The 13,457-nt window shown below is 35.8% G+C and overlaps 3 protein-coding genes and 2 long non-coding RNA genes across 7 annotated transcripts; 3 read left to right on the forward strand and 2 right to left on the reverse strand.

Moving 5' to 3' along the window:
- On the forward strand, positions 661-5,689 carry LOC109333247 (calcium-dependent protein kinase 18-like). The gene is made up of 12 exons (XM_019568623.1): positions 661-1,236; positions 1,753-1,883; positions 2,093-2,134; positions 2,330-2,441; positions 2,520-2,598; positions 2,722-2,891; positions 3,073-3,199; positions 3,908-4,023; positions 4,113-4,220; positions 4,289-4,351; positions 4,602-4,775; positions 5,141-5,689. Exons 1-12 carry the CDS (start codon positions 796-798, stop codon positions 5,288-5,290), a joined length of 1,713 nt encoding a protein of 570 aa, XP_019424168.1. The 5' UTR covers positions 661-795; the 3' UTR covers positions 5,291-5,689.
- LOC109333196 (ferredoxin--NADP reductase, chloroplastic) lies at positions 6,863-10,149 on the forward strand. Of its 2 annotated transcripts, XM_019568535.1 has the most exons (10): positions 6,863-7,096; positions 7,591-7,852; positions 7,945-8,078; positions 8,251-8,329; positions 8,480-8,571; positions 8,684-8,761; positions 9,418-9,480; positions 9,572-9,806; positions 9,890-9,969; positions 10,007-10,149. In XM_019568535.1, the coding sequence occupies exons 1-9, from the start codon at positions 6,998-7,000 to the stop codon at positions 9,955-9,957; spliced, it is 1,110 nt and encodes a 369-aa protein (XP_019424080.1). In that variant the 5' UTR covers positions 6,863-6,997; the 3' UTR covers positions 9,958-9,969; positions 10,007-10,149. The 2 variants fall into 2 exon arrangements, with proteins under 2 accessions (XP_019424080.1, XP_019424081.1); XM_019568536.1 differs by having other exon boundaries at positions 6,867-7,096; positions 7,606-7,852; positions 9,890-10,149.
- LOC109333198 lies at positions 7,973-8,327 on the reverse strand. The gene is made up of 2 exons (XR_002105988.1): positions 8,218-8,327; positions 7,973-8,113 (listed from the first exon to the last, which is right to left on the reverse strand). It is a non-coding gene; the product is annotated as an uncharacterized LOC109333198 (long non-coding RNA).
- On the reverse strand, positions 8,688-9,505 carry LOC109333197. The gene is made up of 2 exons (XR_002105987.1): positions 9,391-9,505; positions 8,688-8,808 (listed from the first exon to the last, which is right to left on the reverse strand). It is a non-coding gene; the product is annotated as an uncharacterized LOC109333197 (long non-coding RNA).
- LOC109333441 (cold shock domain-containing protein 3-like) lies at positions 11,192-12,457 on the forward strand. 2 transcript variants are annotated; one of them, XM_019568931.1, is made up of 2 exons: positions 11,197-12,069; positions 12,142-12,457. In XM_019568931.1, exons 1-2 carry the CDS (start codon positions 11,313-11,315, stop codon positions 12,237-12,239), a joined length of 855 nt encoding a protein of 284 aa, XP_019424476.1. In that variant the 5' UTR covers positions 11,197-11,312; the 3' UTR covers positions 12,240-12,457. The 2 variants fall into 2 exon arrangements, with proteins under 2 accessions (XP_019424475.1, XP_019424476.1); XM_019568930.1 differs by having other exon boundaries at positions 11,192-12,457.

The raw sequence follows: 13,457 nt of genomic DNA on the forward strand, positions 1-13,457 counted from the left end.
TTATTCTACCTTTTTTTTATATTTTATTTGTTCACTTATCTTATATTACTGTTTATTTTGCACCACACATAGAAAAGAAAATTTTGGTTATGAATCTCAGGGTAGATAAGAAGGTTAATTAAGTCATTCATTCCCTCATATTTTAAGTTATTAAGATTGAACCAAATCTGAAACTTTTAACGAATTTATTTTCAATACAAAACACCCAAAAGTCAAACAAATGCAGTATTAGTGATTTAGTACCTCAAAACCACATTTATATATATATATAAAATGTTAACTCTTGTTCAAGCGTTTCTTTTATCCACAAGATTCAAACTTAAAATTATATTTAAAGAGAATTAAACATGTACTAATTAAACTAACATCCGTTAGTTAATAGATCTGAGATTGACATAAAACTAATAAAACTAGTAATCATATAGTATTACTAAAAACAGACATGAAAAATCAAATTTTAGGAAAACTAAGAATCCTCCGGTATAAATGGTAACAAAATAAGTAATAGGTAATAATAATTACAACTAAGAAGAAAGGAAAAGTGTATTGGTATTCGGTATAATAAAACTAACACCACATTACTAACTAAACATGAACAATGAAGAATTAAATAAATAAATAAATAAAAATTGTGCCAGAGAGGGTATTGAAAAGTCTATTTTGACCCTCTCTTTCTTCTTCCTATTGATCCATCTTCATCATAATAATATAATATCATACTCTTGATTCTTCTGTTTATATCCAAAAATCTTATCTTTCTCTCATTTCTCAAACACCCATCTTCATTTTCTCATCATGGGTATTTGTTTTTCCACCACAAAGGTGAGTGGCTCAAACAGCAATAATACTACCACCGCCGCCGCCGTCACCGGAGCAGTAACCACCGCCACCGCAAACCTGAATCGTAAATGGAGTTCCAACACGCAATCCGATGTGACCACCACGGTGGTGAGCATCCAGAAGCAGCAGCAACCGTTGACCAACGGTGGTCAACGGCAGAAGGTGAAGGAAGAGAGCCATAGTCAGATTCATAGAACGAAAGAGAAAAATTCTTCGAGGCGCCAAAGTGGGCACGTGCCGTGTGGAAAGCGCACAAATTTTGGTTATGACAAAGACTTTGATCGAAGATTCTCGCTTGGGAAATTATTGGGACATGGACAATTTGGTTATACCTATGTTGGAATTGATAAAGCACGTGGAGATCGTGTTGCTGTTAAGAGACTCGAGAAGAACAAGGTATTCTTATTCATTATGATTCTTTCTATTTTCCCATATGAACAAAGTTTTTATTTGATTTATTTATTAATTACAATTCATGATTTGCGTTTCTTATGTTTAATTTAATGAAATAAACTTTGGTTGTTTTTTCATTATGTTTATTTCCAATCCTGGTTTTGTTATGTTTAATTTTGGTCAATGGGTCAAGAAGAATTGTGAGGTTTCGGTTATAGAGGTATTCATTTTTCATTTTATATTTTCAATTGAGTCCACCTCTTGTTCTTTGTTTTGATTAGTTATTAGTTATCAGTTATGAATTACTAGATGTGTCTTATTCTTCAAATTGTTCAAGCCATTTGAAATAAAAGCGTGAATCCTGCTAAGGTTGCAGATGCCTGCAATTGGTGTTAAATAAATGTGAAATGAGTTTGAACTTCCTAAGTTGCACTCAAACACTCTTTTAGTATTTTTGTTGTTGTTGTTTTTGTGAGAGGTTTTATGTGTTCCTGAATTGATCATTGAATTTGGTGGCAGATGGTTTTCCCGATAGCTGTTGAGGATGTTAAACGAGAGGTCAAGATATTGAAAGAACTTACAGGCCATGAAAATGTGGTTCAGTTCTATAATGCTTTTGAGGATGATTCATATGTGTACATAGTTATGGAGTAAGTACTTTTGATTTACCCTCTTCTTTATGCTATTTCACTGTGCACTTTTGATTTTGATCAGCGCTTGACTGCAATAGACGCTGGATTTATCTTTTCGGAGCTAATTTGTCGAATCATTTTTGTTATGATTACTTTTTATTGTTCCTTTATATTTATATTTATGGACTTTTTATTAAAGTGAACTTCTTGATATTTTACCTCCTTAGGTTGTGCGAGGGCGGAGAACTGCTAGATCGTATATTGTCCAAGTAAGTATTGTTTGATATGGGACGTTGGACGTCATTGATTCTTTTCCTTAGCTAGGTATCACTTTAAAATGGCTACAGCTGCTCAGGTTAAGAACCAGGATAACTAATGAATCCAAACTCGTAACCAGCCAGATTCATGGGTTTGTGTTTATTCTTGTACAAGTGCTTACTTGGTCTTCCTGTTGCTTTAATCAGGAAAGACAGCCGGTATACCGAAAAGGATGCAGCAGTTGTTGTTAGGCAGATGCTTAAGGTTGCAGCTGAGTGTCATTTACATGGTTTGGTGCATAGGGACATGAAACCAGAGGTATTTTCAAGTCCACTGGCATATTTAAGCAATATGGAGTTATGCTAATCGACAATATTTCTTTCTCTTCGAGTGCAGAATTTTCTTTTCAGATCATCCAAAGATGATTCATCTTTAAAGGCTACCGATTTTGGTTTGTCTGATTTTATTAAACCTGGTGAGAAAAATATTTGTTTTAATCATTGATTTGTTTCCTCTTTTTACCCCCTTTGTTTAATAAATGTTCTTGCAACCTTTATTTGACAGTTCTAGTTCTCCTTTTTTTTTTAAAAAACTTCAGGAAAGAGGTTTACAGATATTGTTGGCAGTGCTTACTATGTTGCACCTGAAGTGTTGAAACGGAAGTCGGGCCCTGAATCAGATGTATGGAGTATAGGTGTGATCACATACATATTGCTCTGTGGGAGACGCCCATTTTGGGATAAGACTGAGGATGGTATCTTCAAAGAGGTATGGTTCATAACTGACATTTCCAAGATTCCGATAACTCAAGTGGGATTTGCTGTTTATGCTTTAAGATAATCAATAAGTCTTTGGCCCTTTCGTTCATTGCCCACCTGATTGTGATGGAAGGAAGTTTCTACTTTTAATCAACATTTTCTGTTATGCTTAATTTATGATCATAATGCAGGTGATAAGGAACAAGCCTGATTTCCGCCGAAAGCCATGGCCAACCATAAGTAATGCGGCTAAAGATTTTGTGAAAAAATTGTTGGTAAAGGATCCTCGTGCAAGATTAACTGCTGCTCAGGCTCTATGTATGTACTCGTTTTTTTTTATTATTATTATTACGAAGGCTCTTTATCATGCCCTGTTTCCTTTCCTTGAAATAATTTTACATTTTGGTTGCTTCCTCAAAGTTAAGGTGTTCAATAATGTTTAAAGTTTAGCATTGAATTTATATTTAAGTGTTTCGCACATTGCCCGAACTACCTATAACACAATTCAACCATATTTTCTACAGTAGGAATTACCCAATTTTCTTCCTAATATATTCATTCCTAATCCTATTTTGTTTAGTGTGTCCACTCATCCAACGCAATATTCTCATCTCTGTACATTGAGTTTATTCATTTGTTGACATTTTACCGCTCAACATTCAGTCTCATATAACATTGTGGGTCTTATAGCTATGAGGTAAGATTTTCCCCTTAATCTTGAGTGACAGCTTTCTATCACACATGACACCTGATGCGTTCTACCATTCCATCCACCCGCTTGAATCCTATGGTTTACACCTTTCTATCACATATCACAAGGTTGTTGCTTAGTGACCATGAGGTCAAATATTCAAATCCTGAAACTGCCTCTCCGCTAGTAGGGGTAAGATTGTATACAAATATCCTCCCCAGATTCCACTAAGTGGGAGCTTCATGTGTTGAGCCGTCCGTTTTACTCTTCTGAACATTTGTAATAGAAAATGTCTACCCTCATTTGGAACTGTTTTGATTTTCTGATATTTCCAGCACATCCATGGGTTAAAGAAGGAGGGGAGGCATTGGAGATTCCTATTGATATATCTGTCCTGAACAACATGCGACAGTTTGTGAAGTATAGTCGATTGAAACAGTTTGCATTGAGGGTAAGAAGACAAATTAATTCAAGCCTTTGCATGTTAGAAGGCATGGAATTTGTTTGAAATCCAATTTTTGTTACTTGATTATCTTGCAGGCATTGGCTAGTACAATTAATGAAGAAGAGTTGTCTGATCTAAAAGATCAATTTGGTGCAATAGATGTGGACAAAAACGGTGTTATCAGCCTTGAAGAGATGAGACAGGTAGCTGATTAATCAACTGGCTTTATGGCTATATTAAATCTAAATACACCATTTATCTATCTGTGCAGGCTCTTGCTAAAGATCTCCCTTGGAAGTTGAAAGAATCGCGTGTACTAGAGATACTGCAAGCGGTCAGTAATTTTGCTCCTCCGCAAGCACCACACTTTTTCGTTGGTCACTTATTCCAGTTTTTAAATTTTGAAAGAAATTCAGGTTCTTCGGTGTTTGTTGATTATTTACTCTAATGACAAATAGATTTTGCTTCCTCTAATCACTCTTATCAATTATGGCTGCTTTTATCCTAAGTGCCGTTGGTACTCTGACCTCTAAACATCCTTTACCTTATTAAATACTATGAACTCTTGTCCTGTGTGCATGCAGATAGATAGCAACACAGATGGGCTAGTGGATTTCACTGAGTTTGTTGCAGCTGCATTGCATGTGCATCAATTAGAGGAACATGATTCCGAAAAGTGGCAGGAACGGTCACAGGCTGCTTTCGAGAAATTTGACTTAGATAAGGATGGCTATATTACTGTAGATGAACTTAGAGTGGTTGGTCTCATGTCTTTTACTCATGCTACCCATATATTTTCTATGATAAATTCTCTTAAAAACTGAAAGTAGTATTCCTGTATTATATTTAAAGAACATTCACATCCTTAATTAAGGTTTCTGTTTAAGCACAGCAAGAAATCTACCTGTGTATATTTGTAGGCACATCAAACTTAGTTCGTCGAGGTTTGATTCCTTCTTGGGTCTGTTGTTGGTTGGTCATCAAAGTACTGCTATAAATGTTTGTTGATCCTAGAAGCATGTCTTACCGTTAATCCTATATTTTATTTATTGCCAAAACAAAAAACGGTCTTTAATTTCGCATATTTTCTGCTACTAATATTATGATATCTTTTGCTTCTTAGCATACATGCCTGAAAGGCTCTATTGAGCCATTGCTTGAGGAAGCTGATATCGACAAAGATGGAAAGATCAGCTTACCAGAATTTCGGAAACTTCTAAGAACTGCAAGCATAGGTTCTCGAAACATGATGAGCCCACACAGCCGTAGATGATTCAGGATGTAAGAGTGGAGTTCCCTTTAAAGATTATCTCATGTACAGAGTGTGCTGGAGACCTTAAGATATCTATTCTGCAGATTTTGCTTGATCTGATCATTCCATGGAGCTCTTTTTTGGGGTGGATACTTTTCTATGAAATCTTAAAGCCTAAAACTCAAGTTATATCGACTATGGCATCCCGAACCGGAATCCATGTAAAGCTGAGTCTAGAGGACTATGTCAAAGAGGTGTTTAAGATCCTGCTTGGATTGGCTTCAGTTTCATGGGTGTACATCATTTTAAGTATCAGGGTTTTCTTGCCTTGCTTGTGCAGTGTAACTATAAATAAGAATCTCCTAGCAAAAAGAAAAATAATATCCTGCAAGTTAAGATTCTCTGAAATATATTGATGTACAGTTCTTATTAATTGTTGCCCTTATTTGCAAAACTAAATATCATAGTTTAAGGTCTTTTTTCGCAAATATTATAAACCAGGTCAAATGCACTATTTTTGTGTTAAAAACTCCCTTTGAACCGGAAGAATTGTTCATTTGATTTTACCAATAGTTGATCTAACTATTTTTTGTGGGCCTCACTATCAATTTCATGTAGCTCATAAAGATCATAGAATAGTTCATACTTACAGTTTTGCATTAACTACCTTCGTATTCAAAGTGATATCAGCTATTTATTTCCTGGTCACATTATAAGTGTAAGTATGAACTATCCAGCTCATGACAAGTAAATCGAAAATGAAGGTGGAAAATAAACTCATCAGCAGCAAATATTGGAAACAAAATATCTCTAGAGTATAGAGTTGCATTCTCATTTTTGGGGTGAGAGACACTGTTTCTCCCAAAATACGGTTCCATCACTCAAAACCTGCCTACAACTAAGGCCCAAGAGTTGTGCACCACATGCAAAGGTTTTGGGCTTGGCTCAGGTCTACACCCCTTATTCAACGGGAGCACATCTTCTGTCACACTATATGTGCCATTCCATGTGCCATAGGCTGTCATTGGTCAAAAAATTAATTAATAATTATATTTTTAATTTAAATGCATTTTTTTCATCAATCATAATTTATGCCATATGAAATGGTATATATTATAGGATAAAAGATGTCATATGTTGTTCTACATCTAATGGCTTTGTAAATTTAATTTATGGCTTAGTTTATTTTATGTTGAAAGCAAAAAAAAATTAACTTTTGAAAAAAATCAATTATTTTTCATAATTTAAGTTAAACCAAACATTTAAAAACCAGGGTAGAATAGGGAAATAAAAATGGTAGCTTTTCTGGTCCTCTTATTTGTGGAATTTGAGATCTTATGGTAACCAAATGTGATTTTTTGTTATTTTCTATTTTTAGAATTTTTTATTTATTCATATATCAAAATGCAATAGACTTGAAACAAAAAATGAGACATAGTCGGGGACAAGTGATCTTTGTCATTATGTGGGTATTGATTTTAGTGGCCTAGGACCCTCTATGTTAACAGAAAATCATGACATGGTTTAGTGCCATATATAACACACATATACTTATCCTTATATCTACCACTGCATTGGCTTACAAATATCATCCACTCAATCTCAATAAAAAATCTTCATTCTCTTTCTTTTCACACTTCACTGCCACACATACATACATTACATATCATCACTTCACTTAACATAACTACTTCCTCTTTCTCTGTTCCCTTAGTTTTTAACATAAACATGGCTTCTGTGGTTACTGCTGCAGTTTCCTTTCCATCCTCCTCCACTGTTCCAACAAGAAACTCTCTTTCTGCCTTAGAGAGAGTACCCTTCCAAAGGGTATGTCTATGTCCTATAGACCTGACATGTATTGAAGCAATTGAGAGTGCAATTTTAGCATTGTAATTAGTTTGTTAAAGTATGATCTTAACTAGAGATTAATTACATTAGTTAGAGATCAGTTAGATTGCTCTACTATATAAGTTCTCTACTTTAGACTCATTTATATCATTCTTCTTCATTCAATCAATATTTGGTTTTGTTTGGAATATGATCTGCATTATAGATATAGTTCAGTAAGTTACATTAGTTAGATTGTTCTACTATATAAGTTTCTGTTCAACTTTATGCTCATTTATGTCATAATTCTTCATTCAATCAATGTTAGATTCTGTTTAGATTGAGTTAGGTTGTTCTATTGAATTAGTTTACATTATTTAGATTGTTCTAATTCTACTATATATGTTTTACTTTAGATTCATTTGTACTATTCTTCTTCGTTCGATCAATATTAGGATCTGTTTGGTTTGCAAAAATGTTTGCTAAGAACCTAGGTTGTTGTTTCACAGGTTTCATTCCAATACAGAGATGTTTCTATCAGTGGAAGAGGAGTTTCAATCAGAGCTCAAGTCACTACAGACACAGAGGCAGCACCGGTTACTAAAGTTGTAAAGGAGTCGAAAAAACAGGATGAAGGTATAGTTGTGAACAGGTTCAAACCCAAGGATCCATACACTGGAAGATGCCTTCTCAACACAAAAATCACTGGGGATGATGCACCTGGAGAAACCTGGCACATGGTCTTCACTACCGAAGGTTTGAGCTAATGCGTTTTCGCTCTATTACGGTCGATTGCTGTTAAAGTAATCAGTATTTTGAGCTAAAAAACTATCATTGTGTTATTTTAGGAGAGGTTCCTTACAGAGAAGGACAGTCAATTGGGATAGTTCCAGATGGAATTGACAAGAATGGCAAGCCTCACAAGCTGAGACTCTATTCAATTGCTAGCAGTGCCATTGGTGATTTCGGAGACTCCAAAACAGTGAGTCTTAATTAAGTGAAAGTGAACTAATCATGCTATTTCTATATATTATTGTGTCTGGGAATTGGGACTTAATTGTTGAAATTCCCTAGAGCTTTTATTATTTTTTTGTCATTCACTGTTGATCCATGTTTCATACTATTGTCTATTCTGATTCGATGCCTTAATACAGGTTTCTCTATGCGTGAAACGTCTTGTGTACACAAATGAAAGCGGAGAAGTTGTTAAGGGAGTCTGCTCAAATTTCTTGTGTAAGGATGAATAGTGTTAGTTTTCATATGAAGTATTCTAAAAGAAAATCAGCAATGTTCCCATTTGAGATATTGGATCATGAAAATGTAATTTATTTTTATACAACTATGTGTCTCTTGTACCAATCACTTCTGGTTCTCTTTATTTAGGTGACTTGAAGCCAGGAAATGAAGTAAAGATTACTGGACCTATTGGTAAAGAAATGCTTATGCCAAAAGATCCTAATGCCACCATCATCATGGTACATTAACTATCAGCCTTCATTGTAATTGAAAAAGGAATATGTGATGCTTTTATGCATTGATAATTGCAGCTTTGATTTCCATCATTAATCGTTGTAATTTTATCCATAGTTGGCAACCGGAACTGGAATTGCACCATTTCGCTCATTTTTGTGGAAAATTTTCTTTGAGAAGCATGATGACTACAAGGTAAGTGTACACAAAACCTTATATCCTTCTTGAGCCTAGTATCTAGTCTGCACCAGGATTATAAGTGTGCCTAAAATTCCCATATATTAAAAAGAACTTGATTCTTGGGCAGTCGAAACTACTTTGTAACAGATTCATATGTACTCAATCTCCGAGGCAAGAGTTCGAGGAAATGAAATCAATACTGAGTGATTGATATTACCATCAAAATCCACAACCATTGAGGCCCACTACTTTGTTGCAACTTATGGATCCTTAAATTTATACCTGGTAAACATGGAAAATGAAGTGATTACTGCCTAAGAAACTACAAAAGTTTAAACATTGTCATAGATGTATTTGTAGTATCTAGAAGTAGATCTACGGTGCCATAGACATTGATGCTTCTCACTTGTACAAACAGTTATACACACATATACGTAGTATTTGTATAAAAAATATTTGGCCCTACCCTCGGCCGATGATAAGGTTGCTGCCTTGTAACCTTCCCAGGTTCAAAGCCTAGAAATAGTTTCTCCCTATACTCTACCAGGTGATATCTTCGACTCGTGCTCTAGGTCGCTTCACTCCTATGTTTTCTGGATTCATCCTTGCTTGTAAGTGAACATTACACATTGTTAATAATTAACTTTTTTTTGACATGTATATGTATGCAGTTCAATGGTTTGGCATGGCTCTTTTTGGGTGTCCCCACAAGCAGCTCACTGCTTTACAAGGAGGTGAGTATCAAACTATCTTTACTATTCGAGAACTCTTCGACTCTATGTTCGCTCGTACATGTGCTGATACTAGTCTAACTGTATGGAGCAGGAATTCGAAAAGATGAAGGAGAAATCACCTGAAAACTTCAGGCTTGACTTCGCGGTGAGCAGAGAACAAACAAACCAAAAAGGAGAGAAGATGTACATTCAAACCCGAATGGCCGAATACGCGGAAGAGCTATGGGAATTACTGAAGAAAGATAACACTTTTGTCTACATGTGTGGACTGAAAGGGATGGAAAAGGGTATTGATGAAATAATTGCACCTTTAGCTGCTAAAGAAGGTAAGAAACAATTTCTTTTCTTCCATTACACTTTGTCTTTAAGAGAAACTTCATTATCCATCCTATTGTGTTTGTTACTTTAGGCATTGATTGGATTGAATACAAGAGGCAATTGAAGAAAGCAGAGCAATGGAATGTGGAAGTTTATTGATTTCTGTTCATTTGCATAAATATCAACTCCTACCTTTTGGAGCATCAAATTTGTCAAATCTCTTGCATTGTATAGATAGATTAAGCCCATGTAATTTTTCTTCAATGGTTTTATCTTTGTTCATGAACAACTTTTATTGTGACAACCAGTCTTACAAGAAATAATTTTGAGAATAATGCATTATAGATTAAGCCAACTTCAGATTATCAATTGTTTTTAGGTGTTCTAAATGCTTTCTTAACTTTGAACTTCATACTCATATTCTACTATGTCTTAAAGGTTATATCTAAAGTTTCACAAATTGAGAAAGTCATCATTTCAATGATTTAAAAAGAGATTTCCTCACGATTAATTCTTTGAAAAAATTGTGAAATTGTTAATGTTAATTTGTATATAACATGATGAATATGCTTGTTATGAGTCTGATATTGATGTGAAGAGCTTGATGAATTCTTGTTTGAGGGGATAAGCTATGATAACCATATCAAATGATTAATACACAAGTGATTTTTGAAATGCTAAATGCTAAACTAGACCTACTGCCCAACAAGAACAAAATTAGCTTTTAGAAAAGCTATTTTGTGTAATCAATGTGCTATGATTTGTTTGGTGAAGAATTATTATTTTTCCATTGGAAATTTATGTATGATTAAGTTGTTTTTCATCAAAATAAATTAATTGGAACTAAGAAATTATTTTTAAAAGCTAACACTTGCAAGATTATACTGTCCAACAAAAATGAAGTACCCTTAAGGCAAAATAATATCAATCATACACATGGCTTATGATCAAGGACAAAAATCGTCTATCCAAAAAGACATTATCCCTAATCAATAGTATTTCCCAAAATAATTTAAAATATTAATTTATGTATTTTATAAAAAAATCCAATTAAATAACGCATTCTGATTGACTTGGTACATTAGTGAGGTAGGAGATCTTCAATCCTATGATCAATCAATTAAGTATGCCTAACTTTTCACCACTTTTTGGTTAAGGATGAAGATTACATGTCTCAACCTGGTGTCCTCATTCATGTCTCGTTCTATTTATATCTAGACATTTAGAATTAATATATTATTTTAATAAAATAAAGTTAAAATGAGGTGTATTTGAAATGAAAGAGGATCCCGTTCCTTGGGTTAAAAGTTAAAACCACCGTTGAGATGAGTAGTGCAGAAGGTACTAGAAGGTTCTAGACAAAACCAATGTGGTTCGGGCCTAGTGGCTAACCTAGTTCCTTAATCTGTTGGGTTTCTCTACCCAATCACTAATATATATAGAAGCATCATAGACCCTCTTTCTTCTACATCACTCTTCCTAAAATTCAATTCACTCACATTTCTAGGGTTCCAATGTCGAAGGCTAGAATCACCGGCATTGTTCAAAGGTTCAACAATTCCAAAGGCTTTGGCTTCATCAAACCCGATGATGGCGGTGACGATCTCTTCATTCACTACTCTTCCATCCGATCCGACGGTTTCCGAACCCTCGTTGAAGGTGATCGCGTTGAGTTCACCGTCGGAACTGGTGACGACGGCAAACTCAAGGCTCTCGATGTTACCGGCGTCAACGGTGCCCCGCTCCGCTCCACTGTAGAGAATAACGCCGGTCGTGGCGGCGGTGGTGATGGATGTTATCAGTGTGGTGAATTTGGTCACATGGCTAGGGATTGCAACCGTGGCTCCAATGTCGGTGGTGGTCGTGGCGCCGGTGGAGCTGGATGCTATCAGTGCGGTGAATTTGGCCACCTCGCTAGGGATTGCAACCGTGGTTCCAATGCTGGTGTTTGTTATAATTGCGGTGGAATAGGGCACATGGCTAGGGATTGCACAAGTGGAAGAAACAGTGGTGGTGGTGGTGGCGGTGGCGGTGGTTGTTACAACTGTGGTGGATTTGGACACATGGCTAGGGATTGCTTGAAGGGGAGCAATGGTGGTGGTGGCGGTGGTGGTGGGGGATCGTGCTACAATTGTGGCGAGTTTGGGCACATGTCGAGGGACTGCAACGTTGGAAGTGGCGATCGTGATCGTCCTCGTGCTGGTGGTAATGGTGGAGGTTGCTATAGATGCGGTGAAGTCGGTCACTTGGCTAGGGATTGCAACAAAGAAGGTGGAAGCTATGGTGGTGGGAATGGTGGAAGCTATGGTGGTGGCAATGGTGGAAGCTATGGTGGTGGGAATGGTGGAAGCTATGGTGGTGGGAACGATGGAAACCGCACTTGCTTCAATTGTGGTAAGCCTGGCCACTTTGCTAGGGAATGCATTGAAGCTTCTGGATAGAAGATATTACAAAATTTTGCAAAGGAAAATTCCTTTTGCAACTTTTTACAGTATTGCTTTTTAGTTTACTATGGTAAAGTTTATGAAATTTATTTGGTTAACAAACAGGATGTTATGGCAAAGAGCCAAAGACTGATTATGGCTCTGTTATTGTTTCACATATGGGTTATATGCTACAGGACCAATGTTTCTATTTTCATGTTTCATTCTTGGTTGACCATATGCATTATTACACCTTGTTTTTGAAATATGCCTTTGTTGTTCTAGAGCTGTGAAAAATTCATACCATTTGTGTTTTAGGCTGTTAGGTTATTGTTAATGGTCATGGTTTGAAGTTTCATGCTTGCATGATTGTGACTTATACCCTTTTTATGGATATGATAGGAAACGATAAAATTTGGTTTACTCACTCTGCCTATGTATTTCCATAGATGTATTGGGTATGGTATTGGACTGAATTGTTGGTTGTTATTTTCATTTATTTGGGTTGAAACTTATAACAATGGGAACAAAGATTGTGTAAAGTGCTGATAAGCTGAGGAAGACACTAAAAGAATAAAAAAAAGAGTAATGATAGTATTTTGCACTCTGATAAATTCCCTCCTGCATTGCATTTCAGAGGTTGAGGAGTCTTGAAAACATAAGAATATGTCTTCTTCTTTATAAGGGTTTCGTTAATCCTCTTGCTATCTTGTTGTGCCTTCTTTTATTGGCTGAACCCTGATCTTATCATGGGCAGCTTCTCTTAGATTCCTGGAATATATAGAGTGCAATCTGTAGATCCCATTGCATTAAAGTCTAGGGGTTTCTTGTTATGGTTTTAAATTGTGAGTCACTACATTGTAGTTTTGATAATCTTCTCAACCATATAAAGATGCAATTATGGTCTCGTCAATCATAATATTCCTGTAGTTATGCAAACATAATTGCATTTGCAATTAAAAACCCTATATCTTCCTACTGATTTACTATCTTAGCTTTTGCTGCATTTCAACTTATGCGTTATCTTAAAGAATTTTAGTAGGAGACTTCATCTTACTTATATGTCTGCCTGTGTAACTAACATATGAGATATTATCATATAATCTCAAACATAGGTCTTGGGCTTTTTGGGGTAGAGCATTGCATTTTACTTTTGAGGTCTTCCCTGCATCTTGAAACCCTGTTGGTTGCCACTTCTGGTCGAGTTTGTGTCCTGTTGATTGGATTCTAGATCCT

The sequence above is a fragment of the Lupinus angustifolius genome, chromosome LG18 (genome assembly GCF_001865875.1).
Source record: "Lupinus angustifolius cultivar Tanjil chromosome LG18, LupAngTanjil_v1.0, whole genome shotgun sequence".
NCBI classification, from domain to species: domain Eukaryota; kingdom Viridiplantae; phylum Streptophyta; class Magnoliopsida; order Fabales; family Fabaceae; genus Lupinus; species Lupinus angustifolius.

Coding starts and splice junctions, on each gene's coding strand:
- LOC109333196 (XM_019568535.1), top strand. CDS start 6,998: ATGGCTTCTGTGGTTACTGCTGCAGTTTCCTTTCCATCCTCCTCCACT. Junction 8,572..8,683: donor CTAATGCCACCATCATCATG/GTACATTAACTA, acceptor TTTTATCCATAG/TTGGCAACCGGAACTGGAAT. Junction 8,762..9,417: donor AGAAGCATGATGACTACAAG/GTAAGTGTACAC, acceptor ATATGTATGCAG/TTCAATGGTTTGGCATGGCT.
- LOC109333247 (XM_019568623.1), top strand. CDS start 796: ATGGGTATTTGTTTTTCCACCACAAAGGTGAGTGGCTCAAACAGCAAT. Junction 4,221..4,288: donor GCCTTGAAGAGATGAGACAG/GTAGCTGATTAA, acceptor CTATCTGTGCAG/GCTCTTGCTAAAGATCTCCC. Junction 4,776..5,140: donor CTGTAGATGAACTTAGAGTG/GTTGGTCTCATG, acceptor TTTGCTTCTTAG/CATACATGCCTGAAAGGCTC.
- LOC109333441 (XM_019568930.1), top strand. CDS start 11,313: ATGTCGAAGGCTAGAATCACCGGCATTGTTCAAAGGTTCAACAATTCC.